At 42.1% G+C, this 23,794-nt stretch overlaps 1 protein-coding gene across 3 annotated transcripts in view; it reads left to right on the plus strand.

Annotated features, from left to right (window-relative positions):
• Positions 1–438: 438 nt before the first annotated feature.
• CYTH3 (cytohesin 3) overlaps positions 439–23,794 on the plus strand; it is a gene marked incomplete at both ends in the record, with an annotated part of 127,535 nt that continues 104,179 nt past the window's right edge. Inside the window, one exon of one of the 3 annotated variants that reach the window (XM_080703231.1) lies at positions 439–487. In XM_080703231.1, coding sequence (XP_080559357.1) covers positions 439–487 — 49 coding nt within the window. The remainder of the gene's footprint in view (positions 488–23,794) is intronic. The other 2 variants (XM_080703232.1, XM_080703233.1) reach the window with 2 other exon arrangements.

Raw genomic sequence — 23,794 nt, forward strand, 5'->3', positions numbered from 1 at the left:
TGGGAAGGCCTGACTTCGCAGTGCTTTAGGTCTGTTTCTAGATCCCTTCACCCACGAGCGCACGTGCGAGCGGGACCCCTGGCGACCGGGTTTTGTAGAGTGGACGGTCCAGGTGTCGGGGCTGCTGGGGGTCTGGGGCGGGGTCCCAAGGCGGGCGTCGGGGTCCTGCGTCGGAGGGTCGGGTCTGGACTCCCGAACACCGCCGACACCGCCCCGCCGGGCGTGGCCTCACGCCCAGGGCCCCGCCCACCGCGCCCGGGGGCGTGGCCGGCGTCACGTGACGGCGCGCCGAGCGGCGAGCCCCGCCCGGCCGGAGGAGGCCCGGCCGCGACCCGGGCTGTGGAGCCGCCGGCCGCCCGCGCGCTCGCTCCGCGGCGCCCCCGCCCCGGCCCCTCGCCCGCTCGCCCCGGGCTCGCCGGCCGCGGGAGTGGCTTCAAGATGGACGAAGACGGCGGCGGCGAGGGCGGCGGCGGTGAGTGTCGGAGGTGTGGTCGGCCGGCCGGCGGCCTGGGGCCGGGGTCGCCTGAGGAGACGCGCGGGCTGGGCGGGGGCGGGCGGGCGGGCGCCGGGCCGGGCCGGGGGCGCGGGGCGCGGGGCGCGGCCGGCCGCCCGGGGCGCCCCCCGGCGGGAGCGAGGCCGCCCGGGCCGGGGTCTCCGCCGAGGCGCGGGGCGCGGACTTGCGGGGCGACCTTCCCGGCTCGGGGTCGCCAAGGGCGTCCACGCCCTCCTCGGGCAGCGTTTGGGGAGGGTCGTTTCCAGGTTTTCTCAGGTGGCGAGGGCGGGCGAGCCGGTGGGAACTGGGGAGGGGAAAGTTTTTAATTGGGGGTCCGAGAGAGAAGGGGGACGAGGTGGGGAAAGGCTGGACATCGTGACCATTTTGCTGGCTTGAGATCAGGTGTGGTCGCCCGGGCATGGCTTAAATGAGGAGGGGGCGGCTCGAGTCCAGTACTGGGCACGCGTTATTTTTTTTTTTTTATTTGAAATAAAATAGTACCGGTTACCGAGGAAGCAAAAATAAAACGAAGCGGTGCTCCCGAGGGTGGGAGCCTGGAGCCGCGGCCAGCGGCGCCCGGGGGGGGGGGGGACCCACGTCAGGTGCGGAGGACACCTTTCTCCAGCGGGTCCGGGGGGTGCCCGGCGCGGCCCAGGTTGTTTCTGACATTCGGTTTCCTCTTGTGGGATGAGTCGTGTTTGTTGTAAATTATTTAGTGGAATACGGATTATTGTCGCGTCATGCTGTGACTTAGGCTTCCAAAACAGAATAACGTGCATATCTGTATAGAGTGGGTCATTGGGTTGGAGAGCAAGGGGTTAATGTCCGTATTGTACAGGAACACCCCAAGTTGAGGCTCTCTATACTTTCGCTAACGATCTCCTTTTTGCTGACAGACGGAATCGTCAGAACCCCATGTAATGAGGGAGTGTTTAGAAAAATCTTAATTACAGGCTGCTGAAGCAGCTGCCTGTAAGAATCAGCAGTATTGAAGGCTTCGGGATGAAGTGGTTAATCAAGGTGCCTTCTAGAATTCAAGTGCTGCCCAGAAGTGCTATTTCTTTCTTTCTTTTTTTTTTTTTTAAAGAAGGGATGTGGCTGGGCTGGGTTGGTGGGAAGTTGGCATCAGTCATGGCATTTGGCGAGTTCAGTTCTTATAGTTAAAGCCACGGGTAGCACTGTGGCACCGAGTGGGTGTGTTGTTTATGAAAGAGAGTGCTGTGGAAGAAGGAGCCCAGTTGCAAACCCTCCTACAGCCAGGCTGTCTGTCTGTCGACACCGGATCCAAAGTAATGGATTCCCTCTGGGTGCCCTGCTTTTTGCCTACCACAGTTTGGCATAGCAGTTTTTCCCTCATTAGAAAATAAAGACAAACAGCTGTAATATTTAAACATTTGATGTTAGAATCAAGAAAGCTAGCTGGCTTGGCGATTTCATTTGGAAAGTGCTTCTGATTCTGAGTAAATGTGAAAAATTTGAAGCTAAAACAGGTATAAAAGAGACGAGAAGAAAGCCAGTGTGCTTCAGTATTTGTTTTTTTAATTTATAGATCTCGAGGACCACAACAAAGGATAATATTAAGTAGGAAAAGGCTTATCTTTTTGTAGTTAATATTTCTTGGGACTATATCACGGGGGAACAACCTTGAAATTAAAAATAATTGTGATGCGTGAAGATGTGCATTACACTATAGTTGTGCAGCATTGGAAACAGCAATGCCCAATGGTAGGAGAATGGTTAATTTAAATAGTTTGTTGAAGGAAGCATTTTTCAACCATTAAAAATAAGCAGTTTTAGCAGGGCGTGGTGGTTCATGCCTATAATCTCAATACTTGGGAGGCGGAGACAGGAGGATCACAGGTTTTAAAGCCAGCCTCAGCAACTTAGGCCCTGTTTCCAAATAAAAAATAAAATAGGGCTGGGGTATAGCTCAGATTGTAGGGTGCCCCTGGGTTCAATCCCCAGCACAACAAACAAAAACAATTTTATAACATTCTAGTTTAAATAGTACAAAAACTGGTGACATTGTTGATGTTTTCTTTATACATTTTCCAGGTTTCTTGAGTAGGTATGCATTACTTTTAAATTTGAAAAAACTTACAAAAGGTATGCAAATGTTTTAAATGTACAGTATCATTTAATTCACTTCACTGGAGCATTCAACAATAAACAGATACTTAGTGATTGTCTACTAAAGTGCCAGGCAGAAGCTAGGTGCTAGAAAACAATTTTTTTTTTTTTTTTTAGTGGTACTGGGGTTCCTGGAAGCCCTTCTACCTCCGGGCTACACTCCCAGACCTATTTTTATATTTTTGAAACAGGGTCTCTTACGTAGAACCTGCGTGATCCTCCTGTCTCTGCCTCCCAAGCATGGGGATTACAAGCGTGCGCCACCACGCCCGGCTTAGAAAACAACTTTTAACCTTTACTGATTTGTTATATCAAAATTTTCTTTCTTGTATTGTGGAAGACACTTAAAATATGTTTGGCCTTCTTGAAATAAGTAATTTTGAATCAAGTGAAATCTGTTTCAGTTTTGATATATGATTCATCATATAGTGATTATTGTATAAACTTGATATATTTAACTCTTGATTGTTGGAAGCTTTGAGTTAACATACCTTCTTACAGTTCTTTACAGTTAATGCCATTTAGATTTTAAAAACGTGCTTTGAGCCAGGCATGGTGTGGCACATGCTTGTAATCCCAATATTTGGAAGGCTGAGACAGGAGTATCACAGGTTCAAAGCTAGCCTGAGCAACATAGTGAGGCCCTCTGCAACTTAGTGAGGACCTGTTTCCAAATTAAAAAAAAATAAATAGGGCTGGGGGTGTAGCGTGAAGGTAGACTGCCCCTGCATTGAATTCCCAGTATTCCCCTCAACATGCTTTGCTTTAAAATTCATGATGTACTGGGGATTCAGCCTTTTGAAAGAGAACAATTTCAGTTGCCAGCCAATTGTAATGCATAACATTTTTGTTTTATTTAAGAGTTATAGGACAGAACTTTGAACTGTGTCTGGGAGAGTCAGTTTCAACTTGTTTAGAAGATAGGGTAAATAAAATAATATGTTCAAACAGTAGGTATGGCAGAGGCTAAAGATAATTTAAAAGATTTTTTTGTTAATATATTGGTTGGATTAAAGATTTTATAGAAATGGATTCCTCTTTGCCGTTTTTATAATGTAACTTTTTGTCCAGGGTGTAATTCTTTGTTCTTTTCATGTAAGATAAGGAGAGGATGGTGACATGAATGGCTGGAAGGCAGTTATAAGGAGGAGCAAGTGGGGATACAAGATTACAAGAACACATTGTTCCTTATAATGTGTGCAGAGTGTAGTTAAGGTATTTTTAATTCCTTGGGCCCTTTGTTGCCTTTCAGTTTTTCTAGAATAGGTCTTGGGATATATCTCTACTTGGATGGTGACTGGCTGGTTTGGCTTATTACCACTATTAGTCTGATTGATGTTCCTGAATGGACCATCCGTGGCACTTTGTTTTTCCCCACCTACCCCCTCATCCCATCAGTGTAAATGAGGATGAAGACTGTGCTCAAGTAAAATGATGCTCGGCCTCACTCATAAGATAAATATAGAGTAGATGGAGCCAGGCGTGGTGGTGCACGCTTGTAATCCCAGTATTTGGGAGGCTGAGACAGGAGGATCTGGGTTCATGGCCAGCCTCAGCTACTTAGTGAGGCCCTCTGCAACTTAGTGAGGCCGTTTCAAAGTAAAAAATAAAAAGTAGGGCTGGGGGTGTAGATCAGTGGTAGAATGCCCCTGGGTTCAATCCCCAGTACTTGGAAAAAAAAAAAAAAAGTTGATGGAGATCCTACCTTTCACCTTTAAGAAAAGTGATAACACTCAAGCTTGAAAAAGAATCTTGAAGCTGGGTGTGGTGGCGAATGTTTGTAATCCCAGTACTTGGGAGGCTGAGACAGGAGGATTGCAGGTTTACAGCTGGCCTCAAATACTTAGTGAAGCCCTCTGCAACTTGGTGAGACTCTGTTTCAAAAAGTAAAGAATAGGCCAGGCGTGGTGGTGCACGTTTATAATCCCAGCATTTGGGAGGCTGAGATGGGAGGATCGCGGTTCTTGGATAGCCTCAGCTACTTAGTGAGGCCCTTTGCAACTCATTGAGACCCTGTTTCAAAATAAAGAAAAAATAGGGTAGGGCTAGGAGTGTAGCTCAGAGGTTTAATGCCCCAGGGTTCCATCCCCAGTACCGCAAAAAAAAAAAAAAAAAAAAAAAAAAATTAGGACTGGGGGTGTAGCTCAGAGGTAGAATGACCCTGGGTTCAATCCCTAGTACCGCAAGAAACAAAGGAAACAGAATGTTGGTGAGGTCAGTTCAACATTTGCTGATAGAAAAATAAATAACCCAGCCACAGGAAAACAAATATTTTGCTGGGCGTGGTGGCGCACACTTGTAATCCCTGCGTTTGGGAGGCAGAGACAGGAGGATCGCGCAGGTTCGAAGCCAGCTGCACTGGCTTAAGAGACCCTGTTTCCAAATACAAAGTAAAAAATAGGTCTGGGAGTGTAGCCCAGAGGTAGAAGGGTTTCCAGGAACCCAGTACCACAAAAAAAAAAAAAAAAAAAAAAAAATTGCTGATAGGGTAATTTCGTCACAGCTCTGAAGGAGTAGGAGTCTTAATGTACTCCATGTCATGTAGGTACAGATCCTTTTTTTTTTTTTTCAGTAGGTATAGAACCTAGGGGCATTCTGCCGCCGAGTTATACACCCTAGTCCTATTTTTCTACTTTTTATTTTGACACAGGGTCTCACTGACTTGCAAAGGGCCTCACTAGTAGCTGAGGCTGTCCATGAACCACAATCCTTCTGTCTTAGCCTCTCAAATGCTAGGATTACAAGCATGCGCCACAATGCTCTGCTCTATTTTCTCTTTTCTTCCCTCTTTGTTTCTTTGTTTCTTTTTGTAGTAGTAAGGATTGAGCCCAGGGACTCTACCTGTGAGCTACTCTTCCAGCCTTATTTATTTATTTATTTATTTATTTATTTATTTTATTTATTTATTTTGTGTGGTACTAGGGGTGGAACCCAGGGGCTTTTCTACCTCTGGGCTACACTCTCAGACCTATTTTATAATTTAGTTGGAAACAGAGTCTCACTAAGTTGCTGAGAGCCTCACTAAGTAGCTGAGGCTGGCTTTGAACCCATGCAATCCTCCTGTCTCAGTCTCCCAAGCACTGGGATTACAAGTGTGTGCCACCATGCCCGGCTCCTCTTCTTCTTCTTCTCCTCCTTCTTCTCCTCCTTCTCCTTCTCCTCCTCCTCCTCCTCCTCTTCCTCCTCCTCCTCCTCCTTCTTCTTCTTCATACTGGGGGTGGAACCCAGGGGCTTTTCTACCTCCGGGCTATACTCCCAGACCTATTTTATATTTTATTTGGAAACAGGGTCTCACTAATTTGCTGAGAGCCTCACTAAGTAGCTGAGGCTGGCTTCGAATATGTGCGATCCTCCTGTCTCAGCCTCCCAAGCGTGGGGATTTCAAGCGTGTGCCACCATGCCTGGTTTATTCTTTATTTTGAGACAGGGTCTCAGTAAGTTGCAGAGGGCCTCACTAAGTAGCTGAGGCTGTCCGCTGGCTCCTATTTTTTATTTTTATTCTGAAATAGCGTCTCACTAAGTTGATGAGAGTCTCACTACTTGCTGAGGCTGTCCTTGAACCTGTGATTTCCCTGTCTCAGCCTCCTAAATACTGGGATTACAAGTGTGCACCATTATGCCTGGCTTTAGATCCATTTTTGGATTTTCTTTGCAGAAGGATTTACTCCTGCAGAATTTACTCCTGCAGGCAGCATTTCCTGGGCCCTTGGTTAGCTGCCTTCATGTTGGGTTTGGCCAATGGGAGCTGCTGGTGGGAGATGTATGACATGAGGAAGGGAGAGACTAGGTTTTATTTGTTTATTTATTTTCTTTCCTTCTGTTACAGACATTGCCTCTAAAGCTGTCTTGTCCTTTTGGTTCCAGCTCCTAACCCTTGATCCCAGACCCTTTCCCAACTTTGGAAACACCTTCTCCTTCCCACCTTTATACCTTTATTTTATTTATTTGGTGGTACTGGGGTTCCTGGAAACCCTTCTACCTCCGGGCTACACTCCCAGACCTATTTTTTACTTTTTTTTAAAATTTGGAAACAGGGTCTCATAAGCCAGCGCGGCTGGCCTTGAACCTGCGCAATCCTCCTGTCTCTACCTCCCAAGCATGGGGATTACAAGCGTGCGCCACCATGCCCGGCGTTCTTCCCACATTTAAATGAAGAGGTAGGAGCATCTTTTTGCTCTTGCTAATCTTCAGATGTTAACCATTTCTTATTTGACCTATCAGTTTTTTCATCACATGTATAACCAATGTCTTATATTAAAATTCCTCTATTTCAGACCCTCAAAAAGTGTATTTCTCTGGGTGGACTCCAATATGTACAATAGCATTGGACAGTATAAAATTATATGTGTAGCTAGCTGGGGGTATATCTCAGTGCTAGAATACTTCTCCAATATCCTGGAGGCCCTGGATTTGATTCTCCAGCACTAGAAAACAACATCAAAAACCCTCCCAACAGCCGGATGTGGTAACACAGGTTTGTTAATCCTAGTACTAGGGAGACTGGGACAGGAAGATTGCAGATTTGAAGCCAGCCTCAGCAATTTTAGCGAGACCCTTTTTCCAAATAAAAAAAATAGGTCTGGGGGCGTAGCCCAGAGGCAGAGGCCCCTGAGTTCCATCCCCAGCACCACAAAACAAACATCCCAAAACCCTACCAACAGGTGTATAGATCCTTTGATCCAGCAATGCCAGTTTAAGGAATTTAACCTACAGATATATTTGTTCATGTGTGAAATAATACAGGCACAAGATTATCCATTGCTTTATTGGAGACTGATAAGTCATACTATGCCCAAATAGTGAGTGAAGTTGTGAAGTAGAAAGGAACGAGGAAGTACAGAAAGATCTCCAAAATACACATGAAAATTATCTGGAAGGTTAAACACGGAACAAATACCTGTTTGAGGAGGTGATGGAAAGATAAGTATGGAAGAATCTTTTCAGTATATACTTTTTTATTTCTAAAATTTAAAAAGTTTGTCATCTTTACTTTTTTTTTTATTCTTTTTTGGTGGTACTGGGGGTGGAACCCAGGGGCTTTCTACCTCCATGCTATACTTCCAGACCTATTTTTGTATTTTTATTTGGAAACAGGGTCTCACTAAGTAGTTGAGGCTGGCTTTGAACCTGTGCAATCCTACTGTCTCAGCCTCCCAGGTGTGAGGATTACAAAAGTGTGTCACCACGCCCGGCTATCTTTACTTTTTCTAAAACTAGAAAACAAGTTTTATGGAAAAGTAGTATGTTGATAAGAACCCTTCTACCGATTGTGTGTGTGTGTGTGTGTGTGTGTGTGTGTGTGTGTGTGGTGGGGGGTGGTATTGGGGATGGAACCCAGGGACAGTCTACCACCAAGCTACATCTCCCCCTCCCCTTGCTGTGCTTTATTTATTTATTTATTTATTTATTTATTTATTGTGATACCGAGGATGGAACTCAGAGGCTTTCTATCTCCGGGCTATACTCCCAAACCTATTTTATATTTTATTTGGAAACAGGATCTCACTAAGTTGCTGAGAGCCTCACTAAGTAGCTGAGGCTGGCTTCCGAACCTGTGTGATCCTCCTGTCTCAGCCTCCCAAGTGCTGAGATTATAAGCATGTGCCACCATTCCTGGCTCTATTATTTATTTATTTATTTATTTATTTATTTATTTATTTATTTACCTACTTACTTATTTATGCGGGTTTGGGGATGGAACCCAGGGGCATTTGGCCTCCAAGCTACACTCCCTGCCCCATTTTTTAATTCTTTTATTTTGAAACAGGTTTTCACTAAGTTGCAGAGGGCTTCACTAAGTAGCTGAGGCTGTCCATGAACCGCAATCCTCCAGTCTCAGCCTCCAAAATGTTGGGATTACAAGTATGTGCCACCACGAATGCTGGGATTACAAGAATGCGCCACCACGCCTGGCTTTTATTTTTATTTTAATATTTGCGGTGCTGGGGATTGAACCCAGAGGCATTCTGACTGCCCCCTAGCTAAACCCCCATCCCCCCCTTTTTTTTTTTGCAGTGCTAGGGATGGAACCCAGGGGTATTCTACCTCTGAGCTATACCCCCCAACCCTATTTTTTTTCTTTATTTTGAAACAGGGTCTCACTGAGTTGCAAAGGGCTTCACTAAGTAGCTAAGTCTGCAAACCGTAATCCTACTGTTTTAGCCTCTCCTATGCTGGGATTATAAGTGCCAGCTTATTTTTAAAATAAAGTAATTAGAGCATTATAGATAAGTCTCTTCATCTCAGTCCATGGCAGTCTCATGATCCCAGTCACTTAGGCCAAGCCATTGATGCTTTCTCTTTTTTCTCCTCAGCCTTCTACCAGTTCTGTCTGTCATCCTTGTTTACCCCACAACCAGGGGTTGCCTCATCCTCTCAGAGTCTTCCCTGTCTTCATCTTATTTAGACTTCTATCCTCAGACCTTACCCTGGCCTTCATGCTCTAAACCAGGGCATAAAGTCTTTCTGCAAAAGGGCCAGATAGAGGTGTAGCTTGGAGGTAGAATGCCCCTGGGTTCTATCCCCAGTACCAAAAAAAAAAAAAAAGCCAGATAGTGTATGTTTTAGTCTTTGTGGGCCACGTACTGTCTCCATCACAAATTCTTTTCCTAAAAAAAAAAAAAAAAAAAAAAATCCTTTAAAGCCAGGCGTGGTGGCACACGCTTGCTTGTAATCCCCGTTCTTGGGAGGCTGAGACAGGAGGATCGCACTGGTTCAAAGCCAGTCTCAGCTACTTAGTGAGGCTTTCAGCAACTTAGTGAGACCCTGTTTCCAAATAAAATAATAATAATAATAAAAAAAGGTCTGAGAGTATAGCCTGGAGGTAGAAAGCCTCTGGGTTACACCCCCAGTACCACCAAAAAAAAAAAAAAAACCCTTTAAAAATATTAAAAAAAAAAAAACCAACAGCCTATGAGCCAGGTGTGGTGGTGCATGCTTGTAATCCCAGTACTTGGGATATTGAGATATTGAGACAGGAGGATTGCAGGTTTGCAGCCAGCCTCAGCTACTTAGCGAGGCCCTGTTTTATTTATTTATTTATTTATTTATTTATTTATTTATTTATTTATATTTTTTGTGGTACTGGGGTTGGAACCCAGAGGCTTTCTACCTCTGGGCTATACTCCCAGACCTTTTTTATATTTTATTTGGAAACAGGATCTCACTAAGTTGCTGAGAGCCTCACTAAGTAGCTGAGGCTGGCTTTGAACCCATGCAATCCTCCTGTCTCAGCCTCTCAAGCACGGGGATTACAAGCGTGCGCCACCACGTCTGGCTGAGGCCCTGTTTTAAAATAAACAACAACAACAAAATTAGGGCAGAGGTGTAGCTCAGAGGGGTTCAATCTCCAATACAAAAAACAAAATCAAACCCCCCAGAAAAACAGTGGTGCACTTCTATCGGGGGTTATAGCTCAGGGGTAGAATGTTCCAGTACCACAAAACAAACAAACAAACAAACTTTTTTGCAGCACTGGGGATAGAATCCAGGGGGCATTCTACCTCTGAGCTACACCCCAAGCCCTAGTTTTTATTCTTTATTTATGAAACAGGGTCTCACTGAGTTGCAAAGGGCCTCACTAAGTAGCTGAGGCTGTCCATGAACCGCAATCCACCTGTCTCAGCCTCCCAAATGTTGGGATTACAAGCATATGCCACCACTCCCAGCTATAAATGTTTAAAAAGCATCTTGCTTTGGGGCTGTCCTTAGCACCCACTGTAGTCCCCTCCTCTCTTAGTACTTGCCATTCCTCTTATCCCCCTGCTACTCCAGTCATGTTCACTGGTTTCCTTGCCACTGCATGAACTTGCCAGGTGCATCCCTGTCTCAGTGCCTTTGCAGTGCCCCTGCAGAGCTTCTCCTTACACAGCTGCATGTGGTATGTCCCTGCTTCATTTAGGTTTCTGCTCCTGTGTCTGCTCAACTATATGAACTAAAAAGGACCCAGCTGGGTGTGGTGGCGCACGCTTGTAATCCCAGTGCTTGGGAGGCTGAGACAGGAGGATCACACAGGTTTGAAGCCAGCCTTGGCTACTTAGTGAGGCTCTCAGCAACTTAGACCCTGTTTCCAAATGAAGTATAAAATAGGTCTGGGAGTATAGTCCAGAGGTTAAAAAAAAAAAAAAAAAAAAAGCCCCGGGTTCCAATCCCAGTACCACAAAATAAATAAATAAATAAATAAGCACACATTGTCACTCTTTCCCTCTTTCCTAGCTTTATCTTTCTTCTTTGCACTTGTCATCACTTACCTATCGTGTATTGTTTTAGACTGTCTCTTTTTTGGAATGTAAGTTCTATCAAAGTAGGAATATTGTCTTTCTTTTTTTTAATCCATTACTGTATCTCTAAGACTTAAAAACACTGCTTGGTGCATATAGGCCAGTAAATATTTTTCTTTTCTTTTTTTTTTTTTTCAGTACTGGGGATGGAACTCAGGGGCTTTCTACCTCCAAGCGACACACCCCTTTTTTTATTCTTTATTTTGAAACAGGATCTCACTGAGTTTCAGAGGGCCTCACTAAGTAGCTGAGGCTCTCCACGGACCACGATCCTCCTATCTCAGCCTCCCAAATGCTGGGATTACAAGCATGTGCCACCATGCCCACTCCTTTTTTTTTTTTTTTAAATTCTTTATTTTGAAACAGAGTCTCATTAAATTGTGGAGGACCTCACTAAGTATTTGAGGCTGGCGGATTATGATCCTCCTTTTTCAGCCTCCCAAGTATTGGGATTACAAGCATGTGCCACCACACCTGGCTCCCTCTGCTCTATTTTTCAAACTTTTCTTTTTGTGGTACTAAGGATGGAACCCAGGTGCATTCTGTCTTTGAGCTACACCCCCAGCCCTATTTTATTATCTTATTTTGAAACAGGGTCTCACTAAATTGCTGAGTCTGGCCACAAACCTGTGATTCTCCTGTCAGCCTCCCAAGTACTGAGATTATAAGTGTGCCCACCATGCCCAGCTTTTTTCATACTTTTAACAGAGGTGTGTGTGAGTGTGTGTGTGTCTGTTTCCATAAACAGTATGTAGGTCTATTTTTGGTTTGTTTAAAATTATAAAACTGGATACTATACATAAAGTTTTGCAGCTTGCATGTCAGATTATCTGCAAGAGACCTTGTTTCTCTTAGCAGTGATCACACTTTATCTTGTCTTGTGTTGAACTTTTTTGCATTGATTTTACTTGGGTGTTGTTACAAAGAATACTGAGATGTGCTTCATAGGCTTCTCTCCTTTCACAGATGTGTTTATCTAGAGTGTATTGTCAGGGTTGCAGTCATGGGTTATAGGCATACTCTCAGTTTTCCTAGGTACTACAGATAGCTCCCTCATTAGGAGCTGGTGAATAGTGTTTTTATTTCCTAGCATCTTCAGCATTCTAATCAGTACTTGGTGTTTGTCAGACTGTTAAAGTCTGTTTGTCTCATGAGTAGGAAATGATGTATTGCCTTAATTTGCATTATTTTCCTAGTGATGAAGTGCATTTTGGAGAACCAAATTGACACTGGCAGTGTGGCCGAGGTAAGAGATGCAAGAACTTCAGGAGTTAAAGACAACTTTGTGTTTCTGGCTTGTGTGACTAAGGTGGTGCTAATCTGCTAAAAGGAGAAAAACATTTTGAGGGTTTATTTGGTTTTTCATGAAAAATGTCTTTGCCTCCACTTTTGAAGGATATTTTACTGGGTATGTAGTTTTAGGTTATCAAGTTAATTTCTTCTGATATTTTGAAGGAATCATTTAATTGCTTCCTGGTTTCTGGGAATAAATCATTGGTGTCACTCTTGTACTTTTTTTTTTTTTTTTTTTTTTGCGGGTCCGGGGATGGAACCTAGGGGCATTTGACTTTGAGCTACACCCCCTGCCCAATTTTTTATTCTTTATTTTGAAACGGTCTCACTGAGTTGCTGAGGGCCTCGCTAAGTAGCTGAGGCTATCCGCAAACCGCAATCCTCTGGTCTCAGCCTCCCAAATGCTGGGATTACACGTGTGTGCTACTGTGCCCGGCTATTTTTTATTCTTTATTTTGAAATGGTCTCACTAAGTTGTGGAGAGCCTCACTAAGTAGCTGAGGCTGTCCACTTACCCCGATCCTCCAGTCTCCTGCCGCCCAAATACTGGAATTACAAAGCCTGCGCCACCACGCCTGGCTTTGTTGTACTTACGGAGTTACTGTATTCCTTCCTGTCCTTCCTAGGCTGCTTTAAAGATTTACTTTTTGCCAGGCACAGTAGTGCCACACCTGTAATATCATTACTTGGGAGGTTGAGACAGGAGGATCACAGGTTTGAGGACAGCCTCAAACCTACTTTGAGCAAGTAGTGAGATTCTCATCAACCTTGTGAGACCCTGTTTCAAAATAAAAACTGAAATAGGGCTGGGGGAAGAGGTGGAATGACCCTGGACTCAATCCCCAGTACCACCAAAAGAGAAAAAAAAAATTTACTTTACGTTACTGTGATGTGTTCATATGTGATTTTCCTTGATTCTATCCTGCTTGGGATTTGTGTTTTTTTTTTTTTTTTCATTTATTGCATCTGCATTCCCTCTCCCCTCTCCTCCTTTAGGTACTCTGATTACATGTACTTAGACATGTCCTGTACCATCATATTGTATGTCTACTCTAGATTCAAACTTGTGTGCTTTTCATCCTTTTTCTCTTTGTGTATTTTCTTTTCTTTTCAGTGACATAGAAATTTTTTTAGAAAAGAAATATACATTGCCGGGCGTGGTGGCACACGCTTGCAATCCCCGCGCTTGGGAGGTGGAGACAGGAGGATCGCGCAGGTTCGAAGCCAGCCGTGCGTGCTGGCTTAGGAGACCCTGTTTCCAAAAATGAAAATGTAAAAATAGGTCTGGGAGTGTAGCCCGGAGGTAGAAGGGCTTCCAGGAACCCCAGTACCACCAAAAAAAAAAAAAAAGAAAAAAAAAAAGAAATATACATTCAAGGGAGAATATGTGTTACTCACAAGTGAGAGAAGTACATGATATATTTTCTTCTTCTGAGCATATTCTACCATATCAATCTTTTCTTTAGCTCTAATTGCTATTGAATTCATATATGAGTTCTTAATTTCAATTACTTCAGTTTTTATTCTTTTATTAGGTTCTAATTTTTTCCTGAAATTTTCATCTTGTCAACTAATTTCTTACACTAGTAATAAAGTATGTGTTTGAATCAGGTGTGGTGTTTCATGCTTGTAATCCCAGTACTTGGGAGGCTTAGACAGGAGGAACATAGGTTCAGCTACTTAGGCCCTTTACAACTTAGACCCTGTTTCAAAATAAAGAATAAAAAATAGGGCTGGGGGTATAGTTTGGAAGTAGAATGACCCTGGGTTCAATCCCCAATACCACAAAAACAACAACAACAACAACAAAAACAGCGTTTGATAACTTCAATATTTAGATATCCTATGAGTGTATTCTCTTATTCATTTTACCCTTCTTTTCTTTTCTTTTTTTTTTCTGCAGGTCTGGGGATGGAACCCAGAGGCATTCGACCTCCGAGCTACACCCCCTGCCCTATTTTTTATTCTTTATTTTGAAACCGGGTCTTAACTCAGTTGCAGAGGACCTCACTAGGTAGCTGAGGATGTCTGCAAACCGTGATCCTCTAGTCTTAGCTTTCCAATTGCTGGGATTACAAGCTTGAACCACTGTGCCTGGCTTACCCTAACTTTCTGTTCACATTATCTTGACTCTAAATATGCCTGTTGAGCATTAATTAAATTCTGGTCTATGTGTATAAAAAGTTGTAGAGATAATTTGAGACTCATCTTCCTGAAGAATGGTTCTGGCAAGTAGTAAATGTGGGGGAGTATCACCTTGAAATGTGAGCATTGGTCTACTTCTGGTCTACTGTTCTCTTAGGGTAGAGCCACTTCAGTGACAGTCTCAAAGGAAAGCCAGAGGCTTTTTACTTGGCAGCTACTGAAAAATTGGAATTAATTTTTGTTCTTTGTCCCCCAAAACTAAGGGTTGCTAAGGGTTCCACTAAGTTGCTGAGGCTGTCCGGCACAAACTGTAATCCTCCTGTCCCAGCCTCCCAAATACTGAGATCACCGGTGTGCGCCACCACAGCTGGCCAAAAAGTTTTTTTTTTTTTTTTTTTTTTTTTTAATTTTGAAACAAGGTCTCACTAAATTGCTGAGGCTGACCACAAATCTGCGATCCTCTCTCTCTACTGAAATTACAAGTATGCACCACCAATGTTTGGCTCAAAAGTTTTTTTTAACCCTGAAAGCTGCTTAAGATATTTTAAATACTTGGAGTTTATGGGAAAATGGTAAAACATTTACATGAGAGTAGAAAATACATCTCTCTTCAGCCTGACTTTTGGAGTTAACCAAACATAAATTTTATAGTTAATGTCAGGTTCCCAAATGACATATTAGAAACTTGGGATTCTAAAGTATTTTATAATTTGGCTGGAGACAATTCAGCAAGCATTTATTTTGGATAAATATCTTTCAGTATGTAAATATTAGAATAGACACACCTGAGTCAGTTCAGGTTAGCTAAGAAGATTTTGTAATTTACTTTTACAGAGCAAATTTACTTTTAGCCAATTTAGTTTTCAGTAAGTCTCCAAGAGAGCACTGTTGAGAGGAAAAAATAAAATTCCTCTCCTAAATTCTCTGAAGGATTATTGTTAACTACACCCCTGCCCTGATTTTTTTTTTTTTTTTTTTGCAGTATTGGGGATACAACACAAAGGCATTCTACCATCGAGCTACATCCTCAGCCCTATTTTTTATTCTTTATTTTGAAACAGGGTCTCACTGAGTTGCAAAGGATCTCATTAAGTAGTTGAGGCTCCTTGAACTGCAATCTTCCTGCCTCAGCCTCCCAAATGCTGGGGTTACAAGCATGTGCCATCATGCCCAGCCTCTGATTTTATTTCTTATTTAGAGACAGGGTCCGGCTAGGTTGATACAAGTCTCACACTTGATGAGACTGTCCTTGAACTTGTGATTCTCCTATCTCAGCCTTCCAAGTACTGGTATTACAGAGTACGCCATCACACCTGGCTTTATTTTCTTTCTCTCTCTCTCTCTCTCTCTCTCTCTCTCTCTCTCTCTCTCTCTCTTTCTCTCTCTCTCCCTCCCTCCCTCCCTCCCTCCCTCTCTCTCCCTCTCTCCTCTCTTTCTCTCTCTCCTCTCTCTCTCTCTCTCTCTCTCTCTCTCTCTCTCTCTCTCTCCCTCTCTCTCTCTCTCCTCTCTCTCTCTTTTTGGTATGTGGTACTGGGAATGGAACCCAGGGGCATTCTACCTCCGAGCTATACCCTGGCCCTATTTTTTAATCTTTATTTTTGAAACCAGTTTCACTAAGTTGCGGAGGACCTCACTAAGTAGCTGAGGTTGGCCCTGAACCTGTGATCCTCCTGTCTAAACCTCCCAAGTACTGGAATTAAAAGTGTGTGCCACCATCATTTTTTCTTTTCAGAAAACTTATTTCTGTAGTTAATAAAATCAGTGATTTACTATAGAACTAAGCATTTTTATTATAATTGAGAAGTATTTCCCAATATTTAGGTAATTAGTGATCCCTTCCCTCAATTTTCATCCAGATGTTTGGCAATGTGTAGACATAGCCTTACTGCAATTTTCTAATTCACTTTCATGGGAACATATAATATTCCCCGTTTATTTTGGACAGCAGCATTTCCTTTTTCTGTGGACAGATACATATGAAACACATGCTCTTGGAGTGGAGCTTGTGGTCCTCTGAGAATTCTCTGAAGGAGGAAATGGATTGACCTATTTGGTTGCTATGAAGTAAAAACAATCTTGTTTTCATTTTTTTAGTGAACATCTGGGTTGCATTTATTATTTTACATTCTGAAGGTTCTTTAAAACCACAGTTTGGTAATAGGATTCATTAAAGCAAGTAACTAGCTATTTTTGTAGTTGGTTTAAGTACTAGGGCAACTGGTAGAATATTATTTTATTTTACTTTTTGTGGTACTGGGGATTGAACCCAAGAAGTATTCTACCTCTGAGCTACACTACCTTCATCCCTATCTTATTCGTGTGTGTGTGTGTGTGTGTGTGTGTGTGTGTGTGTGTGTGTGTGAGAGAGAGAGAGAGAGAGACAGACAGACAGACAGACAGACAGACAGACAGACACATGGGGATTGAACTAAGGGGCATTCTGCCTCTGAGCTACACCCCCCAGCCCTATTTGGAATCTAGAGTCTTGCTAGGTTGATGAGAGTTGCTGAGACTGTCGAACTGTCTCAGTCTCCCAAGTACGGGAATTATAGGTGTGTACTACCATGCCCAGTTCTTTCTTTTCTTTTCTTTTCTTTTCTCTTTCTTTCTTCCTTTTTTCCTTTCTTTCATTTTTTGGTGGTACTGGGGTTCCTGGAAACCCTTTTACCTCCGGGCTACACTCCCAGACCTATTTTATATTTTATTTGGAAACAGGGTCTCTTAAGCCTGTGAGGCTGGCTTCGAACCTGAGCGATCCTCCTGTCTCCGCCTCCCAAGCGTGGGGATTACAAGCGTGCGCCACCACGCCTGGCCTTATTCTTTATTTTTTAAAACAGATTCTCACTAGCTGGGCGTGGTGGCTCACGCTTGTAATCCCAACATTTGGGAGGCTGAGACAGGAGGATCGATCGAGGTTTGGGGACCTCAGCTACTACTTAGTGAGGCCCTTTGCAACTCAGTGAGAACCTGTTTTAAAATAAAGAATAAAATATAGGGCTGGGGCTAAAGCTCGCAGGTAGAATGTCCCTGGGTTCCATTCCCAGTACTCAAAAAACAAAAACAAAGCCGGGCGTGGTGGCGCATGCTTGTAATGTGCACACTTGTAATCCCCGCGCTTGAGAGGCTGAGATAGGAGGATCCCACGTGTTCAAAGCCAGCCTCAGCTACTTAGGCTTTCAGCAACTAAGTGAGACCCTGTTTCCAAATAAAATATAAAATAGGTCTGGGAGTGTAGCCTGGAGGTAGAAAGCCTCTGGGTTTCACCCCCAGTACCACCAAAACCAAAACAAAAACGCACACACACACACACACACACACACACACACACAAAACAAACAAACAAACAAACCAAACTCAACAACAACAAAAACAGGTTCTCACTAAGTTGTGGAAGACCTTGCTGAGTTGCTGAGGCTGGCCACCAGCCTGTGATCCTCCTGTCTCAGCCTAAGCCTGAACCACAATACCTGGCTATGATAGAATTTTAAAATATATTTTTCCCTTTCTATAAAATGAAACAGATAGTAACCCTTGATATGAAACCATAAAATGAGTTTAAGGTATTTTGGGGGAGGCAGAGGAAGGATTGATCAGCCTGTGTATTTTTCTATTTTCCATTACCATATATTGTAATCATTGTTACAGTGGTGTTTGACTCTGTGTAACACTGTTGGTCCTTTGTTGCAAGTGCATTCTGGTTTTCTTCCTTGGTCCAGAACTGTGAATTGTACAGCTATCACCCATCAGGAAAGGGGACCTTATCACCACAAGGAGTCTAAACATTCAGGGCAATCCCTCTTACTGATTAAGAGGAAGAATGGTGTATAATCTAGGTCTAGCCATTGTAAAAGGGCTGTTTGTAGGGAGACTTCTGGGAGAAGTTTCTTCCTTCTTAAATAAATATACAAGGAAGAAACAGTTCCTTTTCTTAGGCTATACTTTGTTGGACAAATATCTAGCTTTATACTTATGGTATCTCAGTCTATCTAGTTTCAGGCCCACACAATGAGGATGATCAACAAGATTCTTGATGATGTTACTGAATTTAACCACCCAGAAGCCTCTCTGTTTCCAAGCTTCATGAATGTGTGGTAATAACATCCTTCTTAGAGTGGTGGAGCAAAGGTATACTTACTGTAGCTTTGAACCACAGATACCTGGGCTGATGCTAGCTGTAACAGCAGGCAGGTTTCCTTTTTTCAGTCACTCAGTAAGGATCTTAACAACATTGAGTACAGAGAGAAAAACATCTTTTTTCTTTCATAAATATTCATTAAGCATATATATTTATCATTTGAAGAAGTGTTAGGTTATATTTTGAGATTAACACTTTCTCCCATTGTATAAGATATATAAACAAAATATATTTTCATAGAATACATTACATTAAGTTTCTTTTGGCAAACTTATGATTACATTTATTTTAATGCAAGTATTTAGAAAAGTACAATAATTATAAGAGATAGACATTGGCAATTTAATATTCTTTTGGAAGTCAGGACTTTCATTTAGTTCTTAGCAGGGAGAAAATAAAAGAATATTATCAAGAGTGCCCTTTTCCAAGTCTCACTAATTAGATTAAAATTTTTTGAGTTAAGAAAGGATCAGACAAATGAATTCATTTTTGTTTGTGTTAGAGTATGGGAAAATTGGTTGATTTTAGTGTCTTTTAAATGTCTGGCCTGTTCATATGATGAAGCTGTATTTCCCAAGTGAGGGAGATCAAGTGATTGCAGACTTTGATTCAGTATTCAGTATATGACCGCATATCTGAGAGCATGAAACATTTTGAGAATAAAATAATGTCTTTCATTGCCATTTATAAAGAGGCAAGTGTTCTTTCAAATGTTACATTTTCTCTGGATCACAGATTATCTATAGATTCTCAAAGTAACACATTTCTAAAACTTTGCCTTTTCATTTAAAGTAGTGGAAAAGCTATATACGAGACAAATAGTTACTAAAGTATTTCTTTTTTCACAAGAGAAAGTCAAATTCCTTCTATGCTTCCTTTCTATGGTTAGACTGGTCTTTACATATTCTCCCCTTGCTTCCAGCCCTTGACCCTGGCTTAATACCTGATGACAGCAAACAGAGGGGTAGAATCTGGAATGTGTGCTGTTTGTCCTGCACTCCTTTGGCTCTGCTGGTAGTTGTTCTTGCTTATTAGTGCCCAATGATTTGGCCGCACATGCAGAACATGACTTAATTTTTTTTGAATCTGGAAGGAAAATAAGATATTTCTCTTGGGTCCTGTTGCTATTAGTGCTTTGACATTTGATTTTAGTATTTGTGTCTCTCTGTTACATTTACACTGCCTCCACCCCTTACTCTGGTTTCTCCTTCATAGTAGAAGAGTCTGGGACTTTCTTTGCTTGTTTTCCTGTCAAGTATTATGCATTATGATCCTGATGATAAAGCAGATTATTTCTTACATCTAAAGACCTTCCATTTCAGAAGCATTTTCATTAGTTCCATAATAAAACTCATTTTTCTTTTCTGTTTTTTGTAAAGTGATTTGAGGTAGGGTTAAAGAAAAAAAAAGAATTTCAGCCAGTCATAGTGGTGCATGCTTGTAGTCCCAGTACTTGGGAGGCTGAGACAGGAGGATTGCAGGTTCACGGTCAGCACCAGCTACTTAGTGAGGCCCTCTGCAACTTAGTGAGACCTTGTTTCAAAGTAAAGAATAAAAAATAAGGCTGGGGGTGTAGTTCAGAGGTAGAATGCCCCTGGGTTCAATCTCAGAACTGAAAAAAAAATTTTTTTCTCTTAGAAATTGGCTATCCCAGTCCTTCCATCTATCTTGAGGTTTGGTGTAGGCCTGCCTAGGGGTTCTGAATTTGGGAGTGTGCCCTTGGGCTCTCTGCCTTAACCCATGGTTAGCCAACTCCCTTTGGAAAGAACAACTCCTAGCAGAAATTCTTAAATCTCTGCATCTTGATGTGGGTGGTTTTATTTTGGTTTCAGTAATTAAGAAACATGATTGGTTGGATTGGTGAATGGAAATTTCAGGAAAAGATTTTATAGGTATGCCATTTTCTTTCTGTGTATGTGTGTGTATGTTAGTTATTGGGGATTGGACCCAGGGACATTCTACCTTCAAGCTTCACTCCCAACCCTATTTTTTTTTTTTTTTATTCTTTATTTTGAAACAGGGTCTTTCAGAGGGCCTCACTAAGTAGCTGAAGCTGTCTGCAAACTGCGATCCTCCTGTCCCAGCCTCCTAAATGCTGAGATGATTACAAGCATGCACCATCACGCCCGGCTTACATGTAGTTCAAATTTTGCTTTCCCCAGTTGTTCCCAAAATGTCATTTAGAGCTTTTTTTTCTAATTAAAATTTCTATCTAGCCAGGCGTCGTGGCGCATGCTTGTAATCCCAGCACTTAGGAGGCTGAGACAAGAGGATTGAACAGGTTCAAAGCCAGCCTCAGCTACTTAGTGAGGCTCTCAGCAACTTAGTGAGACCCTGTTTCCAAATTAAGTATAAAATAGGTCTGGGAGTATAGCCCGAAGGTAGAAAAGCCCCTGGGTTCCACCCCTAGTATTTCCAAAAAAAAAGATATTTCTATCTTATATTTAGCCTGTTAGATTTTTTTTCCTCCCATTGTTTTGAAAATAAGTACTTTGGTTTCTTTAGTGTCATTTTTATTACAGGTATGTTAAAATCATCTTTTGATTCAAGGTCAAAGTCACATTCATTTTTCTTGTTCTTTGGTAAATGTGGAACAAACTAGTAACCAGAAGTTACTAAATAGTTCAGATGTCAATGGGATATGTGTGTGGGTGAATTTGGAACAAGCACACACAGTGGTTCGTTAGACCTGCACCCATATGGAGGTGATTAGTTATTGGCTTAAGATAGTAAAGATTTTAAGTATTTGGCTATAGTTTTTTAAAGAAATGAACTTTAGAATTGGAGAATTTTGTAATACAAACTTTGGTTACATAATATAAGAGAGATACTTTTGTTGTCAAATCCTTGGATGAAGAACGAATCTTAACTCTCTCAGGAGCGAGTCTTCCTTTTTTTTTTTTTTTTTTTTTGGTGGTACTGGGGTTCCTGGAAGCCCTTCTACCTCCGGGCTACACTCCCAGACCTATGTTTACATTTTTATTTGGAAACAGGGTCTCCTAAGCCAGTGCGCGCGGCTGACTTCGAACCTGCGCGATCCTCCTGTCTCTGCTTCCCAAGTGCGGGGATTACAAGCGTGCGCCACCACGCCCGGCGCGAGTCTTCCTTTTTCATCTTTTTCCCTCAACACTTTCCTATTGGCTTTTTGAAAGAAATTAACTTTAACTCTAGTTGAGACTAATACAGGATCCAGCCATATTTTTGTTATTCTTATATCCGGTGATGGTCACAGCAAACTCATTGTATAAAAATTCAATAAAGGAAAGGGCAGGGTGGGAAAAAAAGTGACGCTCTATAAAAGTATTCGAGAAACAGCAACAGGATTTAGAAGTCTCCCTTTTCAGAGACTGATTTAAATTCCGTTCTGAAGTATTAATTTTAGTAGGCATTTTAGTTTTTCCTTTTTAATATTATATATATGACATGAAACCAAAGAGTATTTGTGAGGTTGATACATTTTTAGTGGAAGGCTGAAAATAGTAATGTTGGTGAACCCAGAGGACTTAAACCTTTATTTATTTATTTATTTATTTATTTATTTATTTATTGTACTGGGGGTTAAACTTGTAGGCATTTTACCCCAGCCCTATTTTATTTTTATTTTGAAACAGGGTCTCAATTAGGTTGATGAGAGTCTTACTGTTTGCTGAGGCTCTCCTTGAATCTATGATCCTTGTGTCTCAGCCTCCCAAATACTGAGATTATAAGTGTGCATCACCACGCTCTGCTTGATCTAAATCTTTATAATGTAAGACAGGGCAAGGCTTCTTTGAAATACTGCTCACCTTCATGCTGGTTTAGAAACAGCAATGATCTGTGAAAGAATGCTGAGTTCTTTTAAATTTGCTCAGTAATACTCATATTTATGCAATATCATTAGTAGTGAAATTCAGAATTATCCCTTCAATCAAAATTTAAACTTGCATATCTGCTTCAGTGTAATTACTATAAAACCTTTGTATCTTCATGTTGTCTGAGGAACAAGTGCATATTGTTACCCTAAAGTTGAAACTGAGTTATAAGTTTTATTTTTAAATTTTTAATTTTTTTTGTGATACTGGGGATGGAACCCAGGGGCATTCTACCTCCAAGCTACACCCCCAGCCCTATTTTATTATTTTTTATTTTGAAACAATCTCACTGAGTTGCCAATGGCCTCACTAAGTAGCCGAAGCTGTCCACAAACCGTGATCCTCCCCCGTCTCAGCCTCCTGAATACTGAGATTACAAGCGTGCGCCACCACGCCCGGTTGAGTTATAAGTTTTAAATTAGTTTTTGTGATCAGTGTAATGATCCTATGACTAGTGAATTTTCACTTCTTTGTGTCTCAAGCATTCGTTTTTCTTTCCTTTTTTATTTTAAGGGGTCACATTTCTCATATTTCTTCTAATTGTAGCCAGACAACCTGTTTGGGGACTATTTGAGTTCAGTGCTATCTATGAAGAAATCATGTGATCTATAGAAACCATTTGAGTTATTCACCTTAGATTTGATTTTATGGACAGGTTTCTCTGAAATCCCATACACTATTTTTAGATACTCTTCATTTCTTTGGTTCAAGGAATCAGTAATACATATATTCGTTAGCACAGAAACTTTGCTCAATATATGAAGGCTGTTTAAACTTTATAGGAAATACAAATCAGTAGCATTTTGGTGGATGTAGCATGAGTAATAATGAACAAATGTGAGGAAAGAGAATTCACTCTTCATAGATTCTTGCTGGACTGTGCTAGCATGAAAAAAATATATATGTATTTTGTGTGTGTGTGTGTGTGTGGGGTACTGGGTTTAAACCCAGGGGCATTCTACTTCTGAGTTATACCTCCAACCTTGTTTTATTTTGAAACAGGGTCGCACTAAGTTGCAGAAGGCCTCACTTGCTGAGGCTGGCTGCAAACTTGCGATCTTCCTGTCTCAGTCTCTCAAATATTGGATTTATAGGCATGTGCAACCACATCTTTGAGCTATACCCTCAGTCAAGTTTCCTTCCGTCCTTCCTTTCTTCCTTTCTTCCTTTCTTTTTCCGGATCTGGGAATGAAACCCAGGGGCATTTGACCTCGAGCCACACCCCCTGCCCAGTTTTTTGTTCTTTATTTTGAAACAGGGTCTCACTGAGTTGCAGAGGGCCTCATTAAGTAGCTGAGGCTGTCCTCGAACTGTGATCCTCTGGGCTCAGCCTCCCAAATGCTGGGATTACAAGCGTGCGCCACCACGCCCGGCTCAATTTTATTTCTTATTTGAAAATAGGGTCTTGCTGGGTTAATGAGAGTCTCATTATTTCCTGAGGCTGTCCTTGAATCTGTGATCTTCCTGG

Source organism: Muscardinus avellanarius (assembly GCF_963383645.1).
Source record: "Muscardinus avellanarius genome assembly, chromosome: 10".
NCBI lineage: Eukaryota > Metazoa > Chordata > Mammalia > Rodentia > Gliridae > Muscardinus > Muscardinus avellanarius.